We start from the raw sequence: 12,232 nt of genomic DNA on the forward strand, positions 1-12,232 counted from the left end.
AAAAGATTCCTGCAAAAAGCGCTGTATTTTGAAGTCAATGAAAATGGGCATCAGTGAACAATAAGAAAATGCCAGAACAGACACTGACTCATAGCATTAGCTTTTCTTCAGTCACACTAGAGAACAAAAGTGATGATAAACCAATCAAACTCATGGAGAGTCTGCCAAATCTCCACACCCAACCGCCAACTTAAAAATTATCCAGAAGACTAACTGAACTATGGACTCCTTTTCAACCAGCATCCACGATGGATCTCCACGAAGTGTAGAGTGCGTTTTGGGTTATTAGCTACGGCCGGTATAAAGCCATCATGATTAACATGATAAACAACCAGAACATTATAATTAATAACCTTTTTTTAGCAAAAGAAAATGTTTTGTGCTGTTAATAAAGTAAAATATTTTAAACTGTTTAATCTTCTTTGTCTCATTATTTACATGTTTCTTCGTCAGTATATTTTATAATGTATTCCCTCCCTAGGATAAGTATACAATTTATAAATAAACACATGTGATGGATGCATGCCCCAATTTTGAAACTAACGGCCATGTGGGATAAAAGGCCAGGTCCAGCTTGTTCCAACTTGAGACTTTGATAAGCTAAGTCTCCTCCTCTGGCCTCCTGAGCAGTGTTGAGATAAGCAACCTGTCCCTCAGTGAGTCCTGCCATCAATAATGAAAAACCACCTTCTTACTTGGGTATTAGAAGGACTTCTGTCATGGAACCTCAGAAGAAAAATGCAATGAACTGGCCAATCCCACTGCCCCCATGCATAAGAACCTGAAGGAATTCTGGGTTCTGCAAACAGCTTTGCATAGAAAACTCCCAACAGAACATAGACTCTGAAGCCAAGTCTATTCAGGATAGTCTCTTGGGACACCCCTGCAAGTGCAGAGTCCGGTGTGACTGTTGACCCGGGAACACGCTGGTCACAGGCAACAGTCCCTGCTCTCCTGGCTCTCGTTTTCCATCTCCATCTACAGCTACTGCTTCTTTTCCTCCCTGAGCCACTCCCTGAGACTCCCTCTTGGACTCCCAGGACCTGCCTGCTTACTTTAAAGACCCAGTTCGGACTTTTCTCCAGTTTTCGACCTGGCTCCTATCATTTCATTTTCCAGTTGCACATGCTACTTCAGTGGCACACATCCACAGCTATGATGGAGGTACTCCCCGAGGCTTGTGAGGCTCGTACAGACTTGCCAGGCTCCCATCGTCCTGCCAGGAGGACCAGTGATCATATTATTGTCTTGAATAGGAGAGAAAGGATCCAAGGACTACATCTGGGAGCCAGCTCCATGCCCCAATTAATAATGAAGTCATCCTTCTCTCTTCCAGACCCTAATAAGGGGCAAGGATACTCCTTGGCGAGGGAGAAGAACTGTAGGAGAAAGGTCTCTGCCTGAACCTCTCTGCTTGGTTCTCTGTAGCTGTAATTGCTACATAGTTTGCTCTTTCCAGCTATCATAACTTGCAAATCGGCAGCCCAGACTCTCTGTTCTTTGTCAGGATGGAAGAACAAAGAGAAAGCTGGAGAAGGCCAGGAGAACTTCATCGGAGCTGGTGACAGACATCTCTCTCTTTTCCTGTTTGCTTTCCCCAACCCCTCCATTCTGAGGCTTTCCAACTTGCTGCTGTATGTATGTGCAATCTTTGACCACAGCCTACTACAGATCTGTCGGCTGCCATCTACACAGGCCTCACAACTTGCCTGTAGGTTTCCCTTGATTTCAAACTAAGAGTCAATCAATGTAAGTTGGGAAACTATCTCCAATATTTTCTTCTCCAAGAATCCTTTTTATTATTTTCCTTACAGATTCCTTGTTTTAAAAGATTATGAATAGTAACCTATTTTCAGGTCTTTTTTTTTTTTAAGATTTATTTGTCAGAGAGAGGGAGAGACGGAGCACAAGCAGGGGGAGCAGCAGGCAGAGGGAGAAGCAGGCTCCCCCCTGAGCAAGGAGCCCAATGTGGGGCTCGATCCCAGGACCCTGGGATCATGACCGGAGACGAAGGCAAACACTTAACCAACAGAGCCACCCAAATGCCCCTTCCGGTCATTTTTTTATTCCCAAATTTAAAAATCAAAGATATAAATGATGAAAACTAGACAAATGAGGGAAAGGTTGCCTCTACAAGGGATGATGGATGCCTGTGGCACTCCTTTATGTGGGGGAAAGGGGGACAGATATCCCCAAGGCTCTGCTCCCCACTACTGAATGCTGGAACGTGGTTATGTCTACAGATCGCCATGTTTCCTTGTGCACTATTCCTGAAATTTGACCTCACAATCTGATATTACTTATGCTTGGTACATATTTACAATGCAAATAGGGCCACAGGGTTTTTAAGCTTGGCACAACCTTACCCTACATATACTCAAATTCAGGAGACCTACCTGTAACAGGGTCCAAAGCAAGGCAAGGCAATTTCTAAGTCAAGTCTAATTTTAATAAATCATCTCTTAGGATGTATTACATTGCGAATATTTTAAGCAAGTTTTATTATTGTTGTTTTGTTTTCCATGGAAACCCAAATCATCTTTATAATAAAGCACATAAAACATGCTAAAAACAGTAAAGAAAGTACCATGTGATCTTAATAGTGTAAACATGGGTTTGCATTAAAATATTTCCTTTAGGAGTTGAGTTTTGGATACCTTTTGCTAAAAAAAACAGTAACACCAAAACTAGGACCCTGGAGTAATTGTCATGGTGTCAAGCATTAAAAGGCAAGAAGCGTAACCTGGAATAAACTTCATTAAAGTTCAAATTCCGCCATTAACTTCTTATACAAAACTACTGAAATTTGTAGAATGGATACGAACAAAGCCGAGAAGATTTTGTCTTTAGGGTCACCTGACCTGAGCAGGAAAAATTATTACTTTTTTATTGTCCTTATTTTGGACCCCAAAATGGCTATCTTACTTACCACTTGGAAGCGTGAGAAGAATATAAATTATCGTCATTAATAGGAGTCGTTAACACATGATGGTTAACAACATTTAAATACTTCTCGATGTGAATCTGTTACAGAAAAGTTAAAGTTTAGGCCATTATAGTGGACTTAAGATACTCAGCTAATTTACTTTATTTCATTAGGGTAACGCTTTGAATTGTGTAATTAAGCCAAAAGACACAACATGCTATGTGTTTATTGCATGCCTAAGGTATCATTGGGCATCTCGAGGCTAAATGACTTTATCCCAAAAAGCATAATAAACAATTGAGACTCAAAGCCTGAATGACCTGTAGCACTCTTCACAAATTAAACTATACACAACCGTCAGTAAATCGCTTAGCCAGGTAAGCTTACTAGGCAGGACAGGTACGGAGTAATGTCTTTCCTTTATAGGGATTTCAAGCAAGCATCTGGGACAAGAATTTGGCCCTTAGGTAACAGATTATTTTAAATGGCCAACCCAAAGACTCCAGCTGGGTGCAGCCCTCTCTCCGTCAGGTAATGTAGGACAATGGTGTGCCAGTTTGATGAGACAACAAAACACACCACATCTCTCACGGCCTGAGGAGCTGGGCTGTGAAGCTGACAATGTGGGAGAGTGAAAGTCTGAGGCCAGAGCAGGGACAGTGACAGTTAGAGGTCTCGAAGATGGAGATGGTCCTTATTTGGACACATGTGCTAATAGATCCTTGTTTCTTTCTTTCTTTTTTCTTTTTTTCTTTTTCTTTCTTTCTTTTTTTTTTTTAAAGATTTTATTTATTTATTTGACAGACAGACAGCCAGCGAGAGAGGGAACACAAGCAGGGAGAGCAGGAGAGGAAGAAGCAGGCTCCCAGTGGAGAAGCCCGATGTGGGGCTCGATTCCACAACTCCGGGGTCACGCCCTGAGCCGAAGGCAGATGCTTAACAACTGAGCCACCCAGGCGCCCCCTTTCTTTTTTCTTTTTAAGATTTATTTATTTGAGAGAGAGAGCGAGCAGGAGGCGAAGGGTAGGGGGAGAGGGAGAGAGAGAATCTCAACAGACTCCCCGCTGAGCTCAGAGCTCAATCTCAGGACCCCGAGATCATGACCTGAGCTGAAATCAAGAGTCGGAAGCTTAACTGACTGAGCCACCCAGGCGCCCCTAGATCCTTGTTTTATAAATATTATCCTGGTCCAAAGATTGGATTCTCCTCTGCCCTTCGACCCAGCCATAATGATGAAGTCCCTGTGTACTTTCTCTCTCTCTTCCAAAGTTGGCATATCTCTTTAGCTTTACCTACTGGATTGCAATATCACAAAGATGACTAATCTCAAAATACTTTATTTAGGGAAAAATAAACTCTTATTCTTTAGAACCCCAGTGAATCTGATAGAAACACTGCGAAGTAATTGCTTTGAGTCCTTTTTTTGTCGGGCATAGTGTTGGACTAACGGTTATTTTAAAAATTCTTAATTCTTTTTATCAAACCACATGTTAGGGATTGTCACTGCATAATCTTACATTCCCAACACCTTAACTTCTTTGTGGAATGTGACAGGATGCAAACCACTCAATCAGTTAATAATCATGATTTAAATAAAAGGGACAGAATGAGAAAGCTGCTGACCAACCTAAGTCCTTCTCTGTTACAGAATTACACAGGGTCCTGTGAGAACCATAGTCCTTTCCTTCTAGAGGAATCTTTGTCTCTTTCCAGCACTTTAATATCTAAAGCTCTACTTACTCTTAACCCCATTTCAGTCCTTTTGATTGCGGTTTCAAGATTCTGAATGTTCAGAGCCTCTCCTTTTTCCTCAAGTGGGAAATTTGTTAATTTCTCCTTTAACTGATAAAGGTCTTCATGGACCTATAGGTATAAAAAATATAAAATATTGAAAGATACGTACAAAGTTCACCTGAAACAGTTATTTTAAAGATCTGCAATTTGCTCGAATTGCTAGAGACCACCAAGTGGATTTTATGATGTTCATTGGAAAGGACTGTCTTCATGTTCTAAGATATTCTGGTTTGTTTGTTTGTTTGTTTGTTTTTTAGATTTTATTTATTTATTAGAGAGAGAGACAGCCAGCGAGAGAGGGACCACAAGCAGGGGGAGTGGGAAAGGAAGAAGCAGGCTCCCAGTGGAGGAGCCTGATGTGGGGCTCGATCCCATAACGCCGGGATCACGCCCTGAGCTGAAGGCAGACGCTTAACGACTGAGCCACCCAGGCGACCCTTTTTAAAAAAGATTTTATTTATTTGAGAGAGAGAGAGAGAACACAAGCAGGGGGAGGGGCCAAGGGAGAAGCAGGCTCCCCGCTGAGCAGGAAGCCTGATGCAGGGCTGGATCCCAGGACCCTAAGATCAGGATCTGAGCCGAAGGCAGCCGCTTAACCATCTGAACCACCCAGGCACCTCTAAGATATTCTTTATTAGAATGTTGCATTATTGTCTTTCAGATTTAAAAAAACTAAGCTTTCACACAATTTTGTATTTTTCCTTCCCCCCCCCCCCATTAGAAACAAATCGAAGATAAAACTACAACTCAAATTGCTTCTGCTTCTCAGCTGGTAAAAAGTATGAGCTGATATGAAGTTTGCACCAAACTCGGATTTCTACGAACTGGTTAAGAGGTAAGAAAACAGAAAAGTTCTAGCAACGAGAGGTTTTCGTGAAAGCAGAGCCTTTCAGGGACCCCTTGGTGGCTCAGTACGTTAAGCACCCAACTCTTGGTCTCGGCTCAGGTCATGGTCTCAGGGTCGTGAGATTGAGCCCCACATAGGGCTCTGTGCTCAACATGGAGTCTGTTGAAATTTCTTTCTCTTCTTCTCTTTCTGCCCCTCCCTGCACTCTCTCTCTCTCTCTCTCTAAGCAAGCAAGCAGAGCCTTTCAAAAGGGAATTGTAAATAGGTTGACAGAGCCCCTTAGTTTTCCATTCTGGCTGGATCTTCCCCACGTACTGCTCTGAAGAGGCAGTTCTGTAGATATGTGGTCAGGTAGGTACACAGTCAGAAATGAAAATGACCGGTGAAGAAATAGCAACATAGGTTATCACTTCAACGTTTTCCTTCAATGTGTATTTTCCCTGGAAATGATGAACGTGCCTCTAATACCAATAAATCGGGTGCTATGAGATTAGACACCACAAGATTCTCTGCATTCGTATCAGAAACCAAACTTCAATAGATAAATACAGATGGCACCAATTATTGTATGGGCTGCTGCCACAAGAAAAACATTTTGTTATGCAAATTTATGAACCCAACACCTGTTTCAGCAATAGTCACACCAATAACAATCTGCAGACTGGGTTGCTAAAGGCATTTTGTAACGGCTACCTTTTCTCTGTTAGTATAACTGGACACACAGGCTGATCCAGCCTGTGTTATCGATTACTTTGAAAAATTCCCATGGAGCCAACTATTCAAAAGATCAGATTTTGCATCTTTTCACTGATGGGCATCACAGTCTGGTAGACACATCTGGTCATTTGTACTCAGCACAAATTGTCATGGAAAGCCTTCAGGGCTCACAGATTGAAAGCAGAACACACCTACTGTTTGCTTGTGGGCACGAAAGATGAAGATGTACTCCTTCCGATTGTGTTGTCCAAGCTCCTGCTACAAGCTGATTTACCATCTATTGTCTAAAGGCGTTTACAAAGTACAAAGAGGCAGTTCAAGGACAAGCCCCACTTCCAGACCCACATTTCTTGGTTCTTCCTTAGAATGCACTACGTTTCCTTCTTGTAGCTCTGGTATTTGTAGTATTTGTAACTTCACGTATCATTCTGTACTTCTGTCTGTCAACAGCTGGGGGAGTGAAACTGTCCTAGATTATTTATCCTGGAACTGAAGGGCTGCTTTCTTTATCTGCCTTTATCTGTGTGGGCAATTGCACTTCTACCCAGGGTCATGAGATAATATGTAACAGGTCTGGTACATAGTAAAGACCAAGGAAAAGGCAAATGGACATAATTCCTTGCTCTATCACTGGTCCCATGACGTCCATGCACACCATCACGTTTTCTCTGATTTCTTTACCACGAGGAAAGAATTATTCTACCTCAGAGAATTATTGAGTAAAAATAAGGCAATGAAAGGAAAATGAATGACTGTAGGCTTTGGAACCAGGCAGATGTGAACTAGAACCCTATTTCCTCTTTTACGGAGCTTGCCGCATTTACTTAGTTTTTGAGAGCCTTTGGTGGTTTCATCGAAGGGGGCTAAAGAGCTACCTGTTGGAATAGTGGCAAGAATAAAATGAGTTCAAGTACAGAAAGCGTTGCGTACAGGGTCAGCCACATAGGAGGACAGTGAACAAATGTTAATTCTCTTCTTCTGAATTGTCAAGCCCAGTGAAACTCCTTGCACATAACTGGCACTTAATAAATGTTCATTGATTTGAATTGCTCTCTTAATCTTCCTCAAGAGTTTTTTATTTTCTTGCCAGATATTTCCTTCTCCCCTCTCAATAACCACCCATCTGTTTGTATAGTAATTACAATAGAGATAAGTACTGTAGGAAATGTGTCACCAGACTTGGGCAGAAACAAAGATTAAGTTCTAAATCTCTGTTCTTCCTTCCAATAGACCCAGTCTACCATATTGAAATTCAAATAGACCCAGTCTACCATATTGAAATTCCAATAGACCCAGTCTACCATATTGAAATTCCAATAGACCCAGTCTACCATATTGAAATTTTACATGTCCCCCATCATCTCTGTGATCATTAAATGCATTGCTTTCCATATATTTCCTAGTTGGAGGGAGATTATTATTTTGACAGTTTGGGGACAGGGCTGCTTAATAAGAAGCGCTTGAAAGATTTAATGCAGTGAAAATTTGTTCTAGAATTTAGAAGTCTAGCCACACAACCAGATTCCATGTTGTCCAAAGCAGTTCCATAATTGCATTTTATTCATCTCTGCTAAAGATAGAGTTTGGCTGACTCATTCTCGTCACACTTGCCCACTTGTCCCTTCATTTTATGTTGTGTGCTCCGGGCAAACCAGACGGAGGAGGTGATAAGAAAGACAGCGATGATATCAAGCTGTCGATGAGTTCCAATATTTCCAAGTTTGGTGTTCACATGAAAAGGTTGGATTTTGGAAATATGATTTCCAATACTAATTAAAAAGCTGATTTTGACTGCAAGACTAGATTATCCTTGTTGCACAAAGATTTGTTTAAGAGTTGGATCAAGCAAGCATTTTAGAAGCTGTATTAAAAAGATATCACATGGGGGCGCCTGGGTGGCGCAGTCGTTAAGCGTCTGTCTTCGGCTCAGGGCGTGATCCCGGAGTCCTGGGATCGAGCCCCACATCAGACTCCTCCACTGGAAGCCTGCTTCTTCCTCTCCCACTCCCCCTGCTTGTGTTCCCTCTCTCATTGGCTGTCTCTCTCTGTCAAATAAATAAATAAAATCTTAAAAAAAAAAAAGATATCACATGATCATTAATAAAGTAGAAAAACAAAGCTTGTAAGAGTTATTAATAAAAGAAAGCACCAAGGAAACTTCCGGACTCACAACCCCACTCCTTCAAGGCTGTTTCGCAAGCATGCCATAACCTGTTTCAGGATCAACATATACGGGATCTCTCCCCCTGGGCAAGTTACTTCAGCTCTTTGTACCTTAGTTTCTTCTTCTGTAAACTGGGGCTAAATATGACACCTGCCTAACAGAGTTGCAGCAGTGTCTAGCTGTCTATAAAGTTGGCTACTATTTCAATTATAACGATGATTATTATCACTATGGTTAGAACCCCACTCTTCTGATCAGTTGAGGAAAGATCCAGCTGAAACCAGCAAAGGTCTGAATGCTAGACTTAAAAGTGAAAGAAGTTAAGTAGTTAACAAAGGGCTGCCTAGTAGAACTCTGTGCGGAGATAGTAATCACATGTCCTGAACCAAAAATGAGAACATGGGCTTTGGTGTGTGATCAGAGAGTGGGACAGAATGTTTACGGTCAGAACTGTCCTGGGAAATCCAGACATACAAAGCACATGTTTTCATAATAAGTCACACAACGAGTTTATAATCAGAACACTGATTATTTGTCTTTAAAGATTACTTTAGATATTTTATCAAAATATTGTATTATTAATTTGTATCATCTATTGTGCTTTCTAAATAATAGAGCATGTTAGTCCAGCTCCCTTCATTTTTGAACAGGACGTACATATTAGGAGACTGAATTAATGAGTAGATCATTATCCAGTCGTCCAGGATCAATGGAGCCAATCCTGTGCTAGGTAAAGTGGGATATCCAAAAATCCACTTGTAACAGGGAAACAAGGCATACCTTATTTACCCGATAGCATCACCCATAAAGTTTTAGTTAAGAATGGAATAGGCCTGGTTAAAAAGACAGGCTAAAATTAATTTTTTCCTTTTCTTCCTGTAAAAAGCAGGCTACTCTTAAAAAGACACAGAAATGAACAGAAAACTAAGTAATATTAAAAGACAAGAGACCAGATCTAATGACAACTCACATCTATTGAGTGTTACACATTATACGTTACCCTATATCTTAACCCTTACAAAACTCCTAAGGGGGAGCTCCTATGATCATCTTTATTCTTACTTGAGGGAATCTGAGGTTTAAAGTGGTTAAGTACCCTGTGTCAGGTAAGATAGCTGGTTAATTGGTGGAACGACTCAAATCCAGGCAGTCTGAATCCAGAAACTTTATGCCTAACCATTAACCAGTACATGCATAATGTCTACAGATAAACAGGTATTTATAAATCTACAAAGCTACAGGTTGGTGAAAATTCAGTGGAAAAGGCAGGATTTAAATACTGAGAGGAGCAAAAGGGGGCAAGAGAAGATTTTCTTTTTATACCACGTTGACAGATTGAAAGGGTTTGAGAAGATTGCTTGCATTTTCTACGTATACGGGTCTACCCACAATACTCATCTTTGATCGGTTTCTTTTCCATAATGTGAAATAATAATAGCCCTTGTCAGATAGCTTTGTTGTAGGGGGTTAAATGAGTTAAAATATGTACAGCACTTAGAACTGTGCACAATACCCAGCAAATCCTGTTAGCTTTGATTATTGGGATTTTTCTTGGAAATCATATTACAGTTTATATTTTACAATACTATCTAAGGTAGAAGGTCTCAGAATTGAGCATGCATCAGAGTAATCTGCAAGGGTTATAAGAACAGATCGCTGGGTTCTACCCCCAGAACTCCTGATTTAGTGGGTCTGGAATGAGGTCTGAGAATGTGTGTTTCTTTTAAGTCCTCAGCCAGTGCTGAAGATACTGGTCCTGGGGCCGCTCTTTGAGAATCACTGGTCTAAAGAGTTGCTTAATGTATCTGATTGAAACACAGACCTGGTATACCCATTTAGGACGAAGCAAGTAGAGATTTGAAGTACCTCTGCTTTTCTGGCAACTTCGTATATATGTGTATATGTATTATATATAATAAATATATAAATGTTTAATATATTAATATATAATTATATAATTATAATTTATACATATTGCACTTAAATATAAATTGATAGAAACAATTTGATTGTCTAGGCTGATAATAAAGAAAGGCCACTTTATGATAAAAAGAAACTATGTAGCTTTGGGGAAATTGGGTCAATTTAGAGTCAGAGGTAGACCTAATTCAGGCTATGTATCCTAGAGAAGAGAAAACTGAGGCCCAGGGAGGTGAAATGATTAGCCTAAAGTTACCCACCTGGGAGCATGTCATTGCCAAGGTCAGACCTCAGGATTCTGACTCCCCACAAAGTGCTTTTCACTAGATGTACTGCTTATGGGTGGCCTGTTTGAAGGACATAAATCATTGCCCCGAGCAGAAGTGAAATCCATGCTGTGTGTCCGAGAGTAGTGCTGTATGCTCATCAATACTCCGGACTTGGTGAGAAAGTAGGGAGAGTCTTCCTCATTTCCTTGTTATATATATTCTCCATATTACCAGGGAGAATGTTCTACTGTGTCTAGAGATCAGCTCATCAGGTTAACACACAGGCTCGCTTTTTCTACACAGCCCTCCACTTAGTGTGTCCAGAATAACCCTTTTTAGCATAGGGGCACGTTGATCAGCATGGATATGACTGTTGTCAGCTCTCCTGCTCCATTTTATAATCCAGTGACCACAGACACGGATACTGTAATGTTGTGTCCTAGGTTGATCAAATAGCTACCTCTGGATCCTTCTCTGGAGTGAAAAGTCTTCTGCTTTTCAGTCGATACCCTGTTCTACACTGTTCCAAACCACAAGGGGAGCAGCCCTGGGAAAGGGAATTCTCTCAAGGGAAAGCGTGAAATTAGGTGTGAGAATTCTCCCCTCATTCTGTCTCTTTTTTAGAGATGTTCCAGGTCTGGAGAAAGAGAGAAAACTAAGGAGTAACCTAATTGTTCCTGTAGTCAACATGAAGTATATTGTGGGGGAAAACTGGCTGTTTCTGGATAGGAGTCTCCATTAGTATTCCAATTGTTTGGAGCCTGTAAACATGGGCCCTGGATTTAGAGGGTTATAAGTAGTAAAGAATCAACCTTTCCCAACGAGAGTTCTGACCTTTGCCCTTGGATACTGGGAGGTGATCTCTAGGCCCCTGGAGTGTCCTGCTCGGTAAGTGTCTTTGGGGGCTTTGGTCACCAGACAGTCTAACAGTGTGATTTATGATGGGGGCCTTGAGCCACACCGCATCTGTTCCAACCTTTAGAGGAACGAGAGACTAAAGGCATTAGTGTGACCTCTGGGAAGGGTTGGAGATGAAAGGTCAGAACGTGGGCAGTGTGTGACTGAGTCCCAGTAAAAACTCTGGATATCAAAGTCTTAGGCAAGCTTCCCTTGTTGGCAATACTCCATGTATATTGTTACACATCATGGCTGGGAGGAGCTAAAGCCATCCTTGACTCCATGGGGAGAGGATGACTGGAAGCTCCGTTTTGATACCTCTTGGACGCTGCCCTCCGCATGCCTTTCCTTGGCTGGCTTTACTTTGTATCCTTTTGATGTTATAACACTGTAATTGTACGCATAGCACTTTCCTGAATTCTGTGTTACTCTAGCAAATTAGCCAGTGTGAAGGTGGTCAGGGCCCCCAGATTTGTAGATAGCTGGCCTCAAGTGAGGTTGATTTGGGGACTTCTGAACTTAGGCTGGAGTTGAAATGAAGGCAGTTTTGTGGGGACTGGTCCCTTAGACTTGGCAGTTTGCTAAATTCATCTAGGGTGCTAGTGACAGAGGACAACAGAACGGGAGGTAAGAAGATTTGGGTATTATTCATAGTGGGGAACTCTATGAAATTGGTGAGTTTAGGGGTTTGTATTTTG

At 41.4% G+C, this 12,232-nt stretch overlaps 1 protein-coding gene across 3 annotated transcripts in view; it reads right to left on the minus strand.

Annotated features, from left to right (window-relative positions):
* IQCH (IQ motif containing H) overlaps positions 1 to 12,232 on the minus strand; it is a 197,515-nt gene that overhangs the window by 183,967 nt on the left and 1,316 nt on the right. For all 3 annotated transcript variants that reach the window (XM_045810715.2, XM_087856836.1, XM_087856835.1), the window contains exons 2-3: positions 4,667 to 4,789; positions 2,930 to 3,024 (exon numbers count right to left, since the gene is read on the minus strand). In XM_045810715.2, coding sequence (XP_045666671.1) covers positions 2,930 to 3,024; positions 4,667 to 4,789 — 218 coding nt within the window. The remainder of the gene's footprint in view (positions 1 to 2,929; positions 3,025 to 4,666; positions 4,790 to 12,232) is intronic.

This window comes from Ursus americanus, chromosome 28, assembly GCF_024610735.1.
Source record: "Ursus americanus isolate L20-20 chromosome 28, mUrsAme1.1.p, whole genome shotgun sequence".
NCBI lineage: Eukaryota > Metazoa > Chordata > Mammalia > Carnivora > Ursidae > Ursus > Ursus americanus.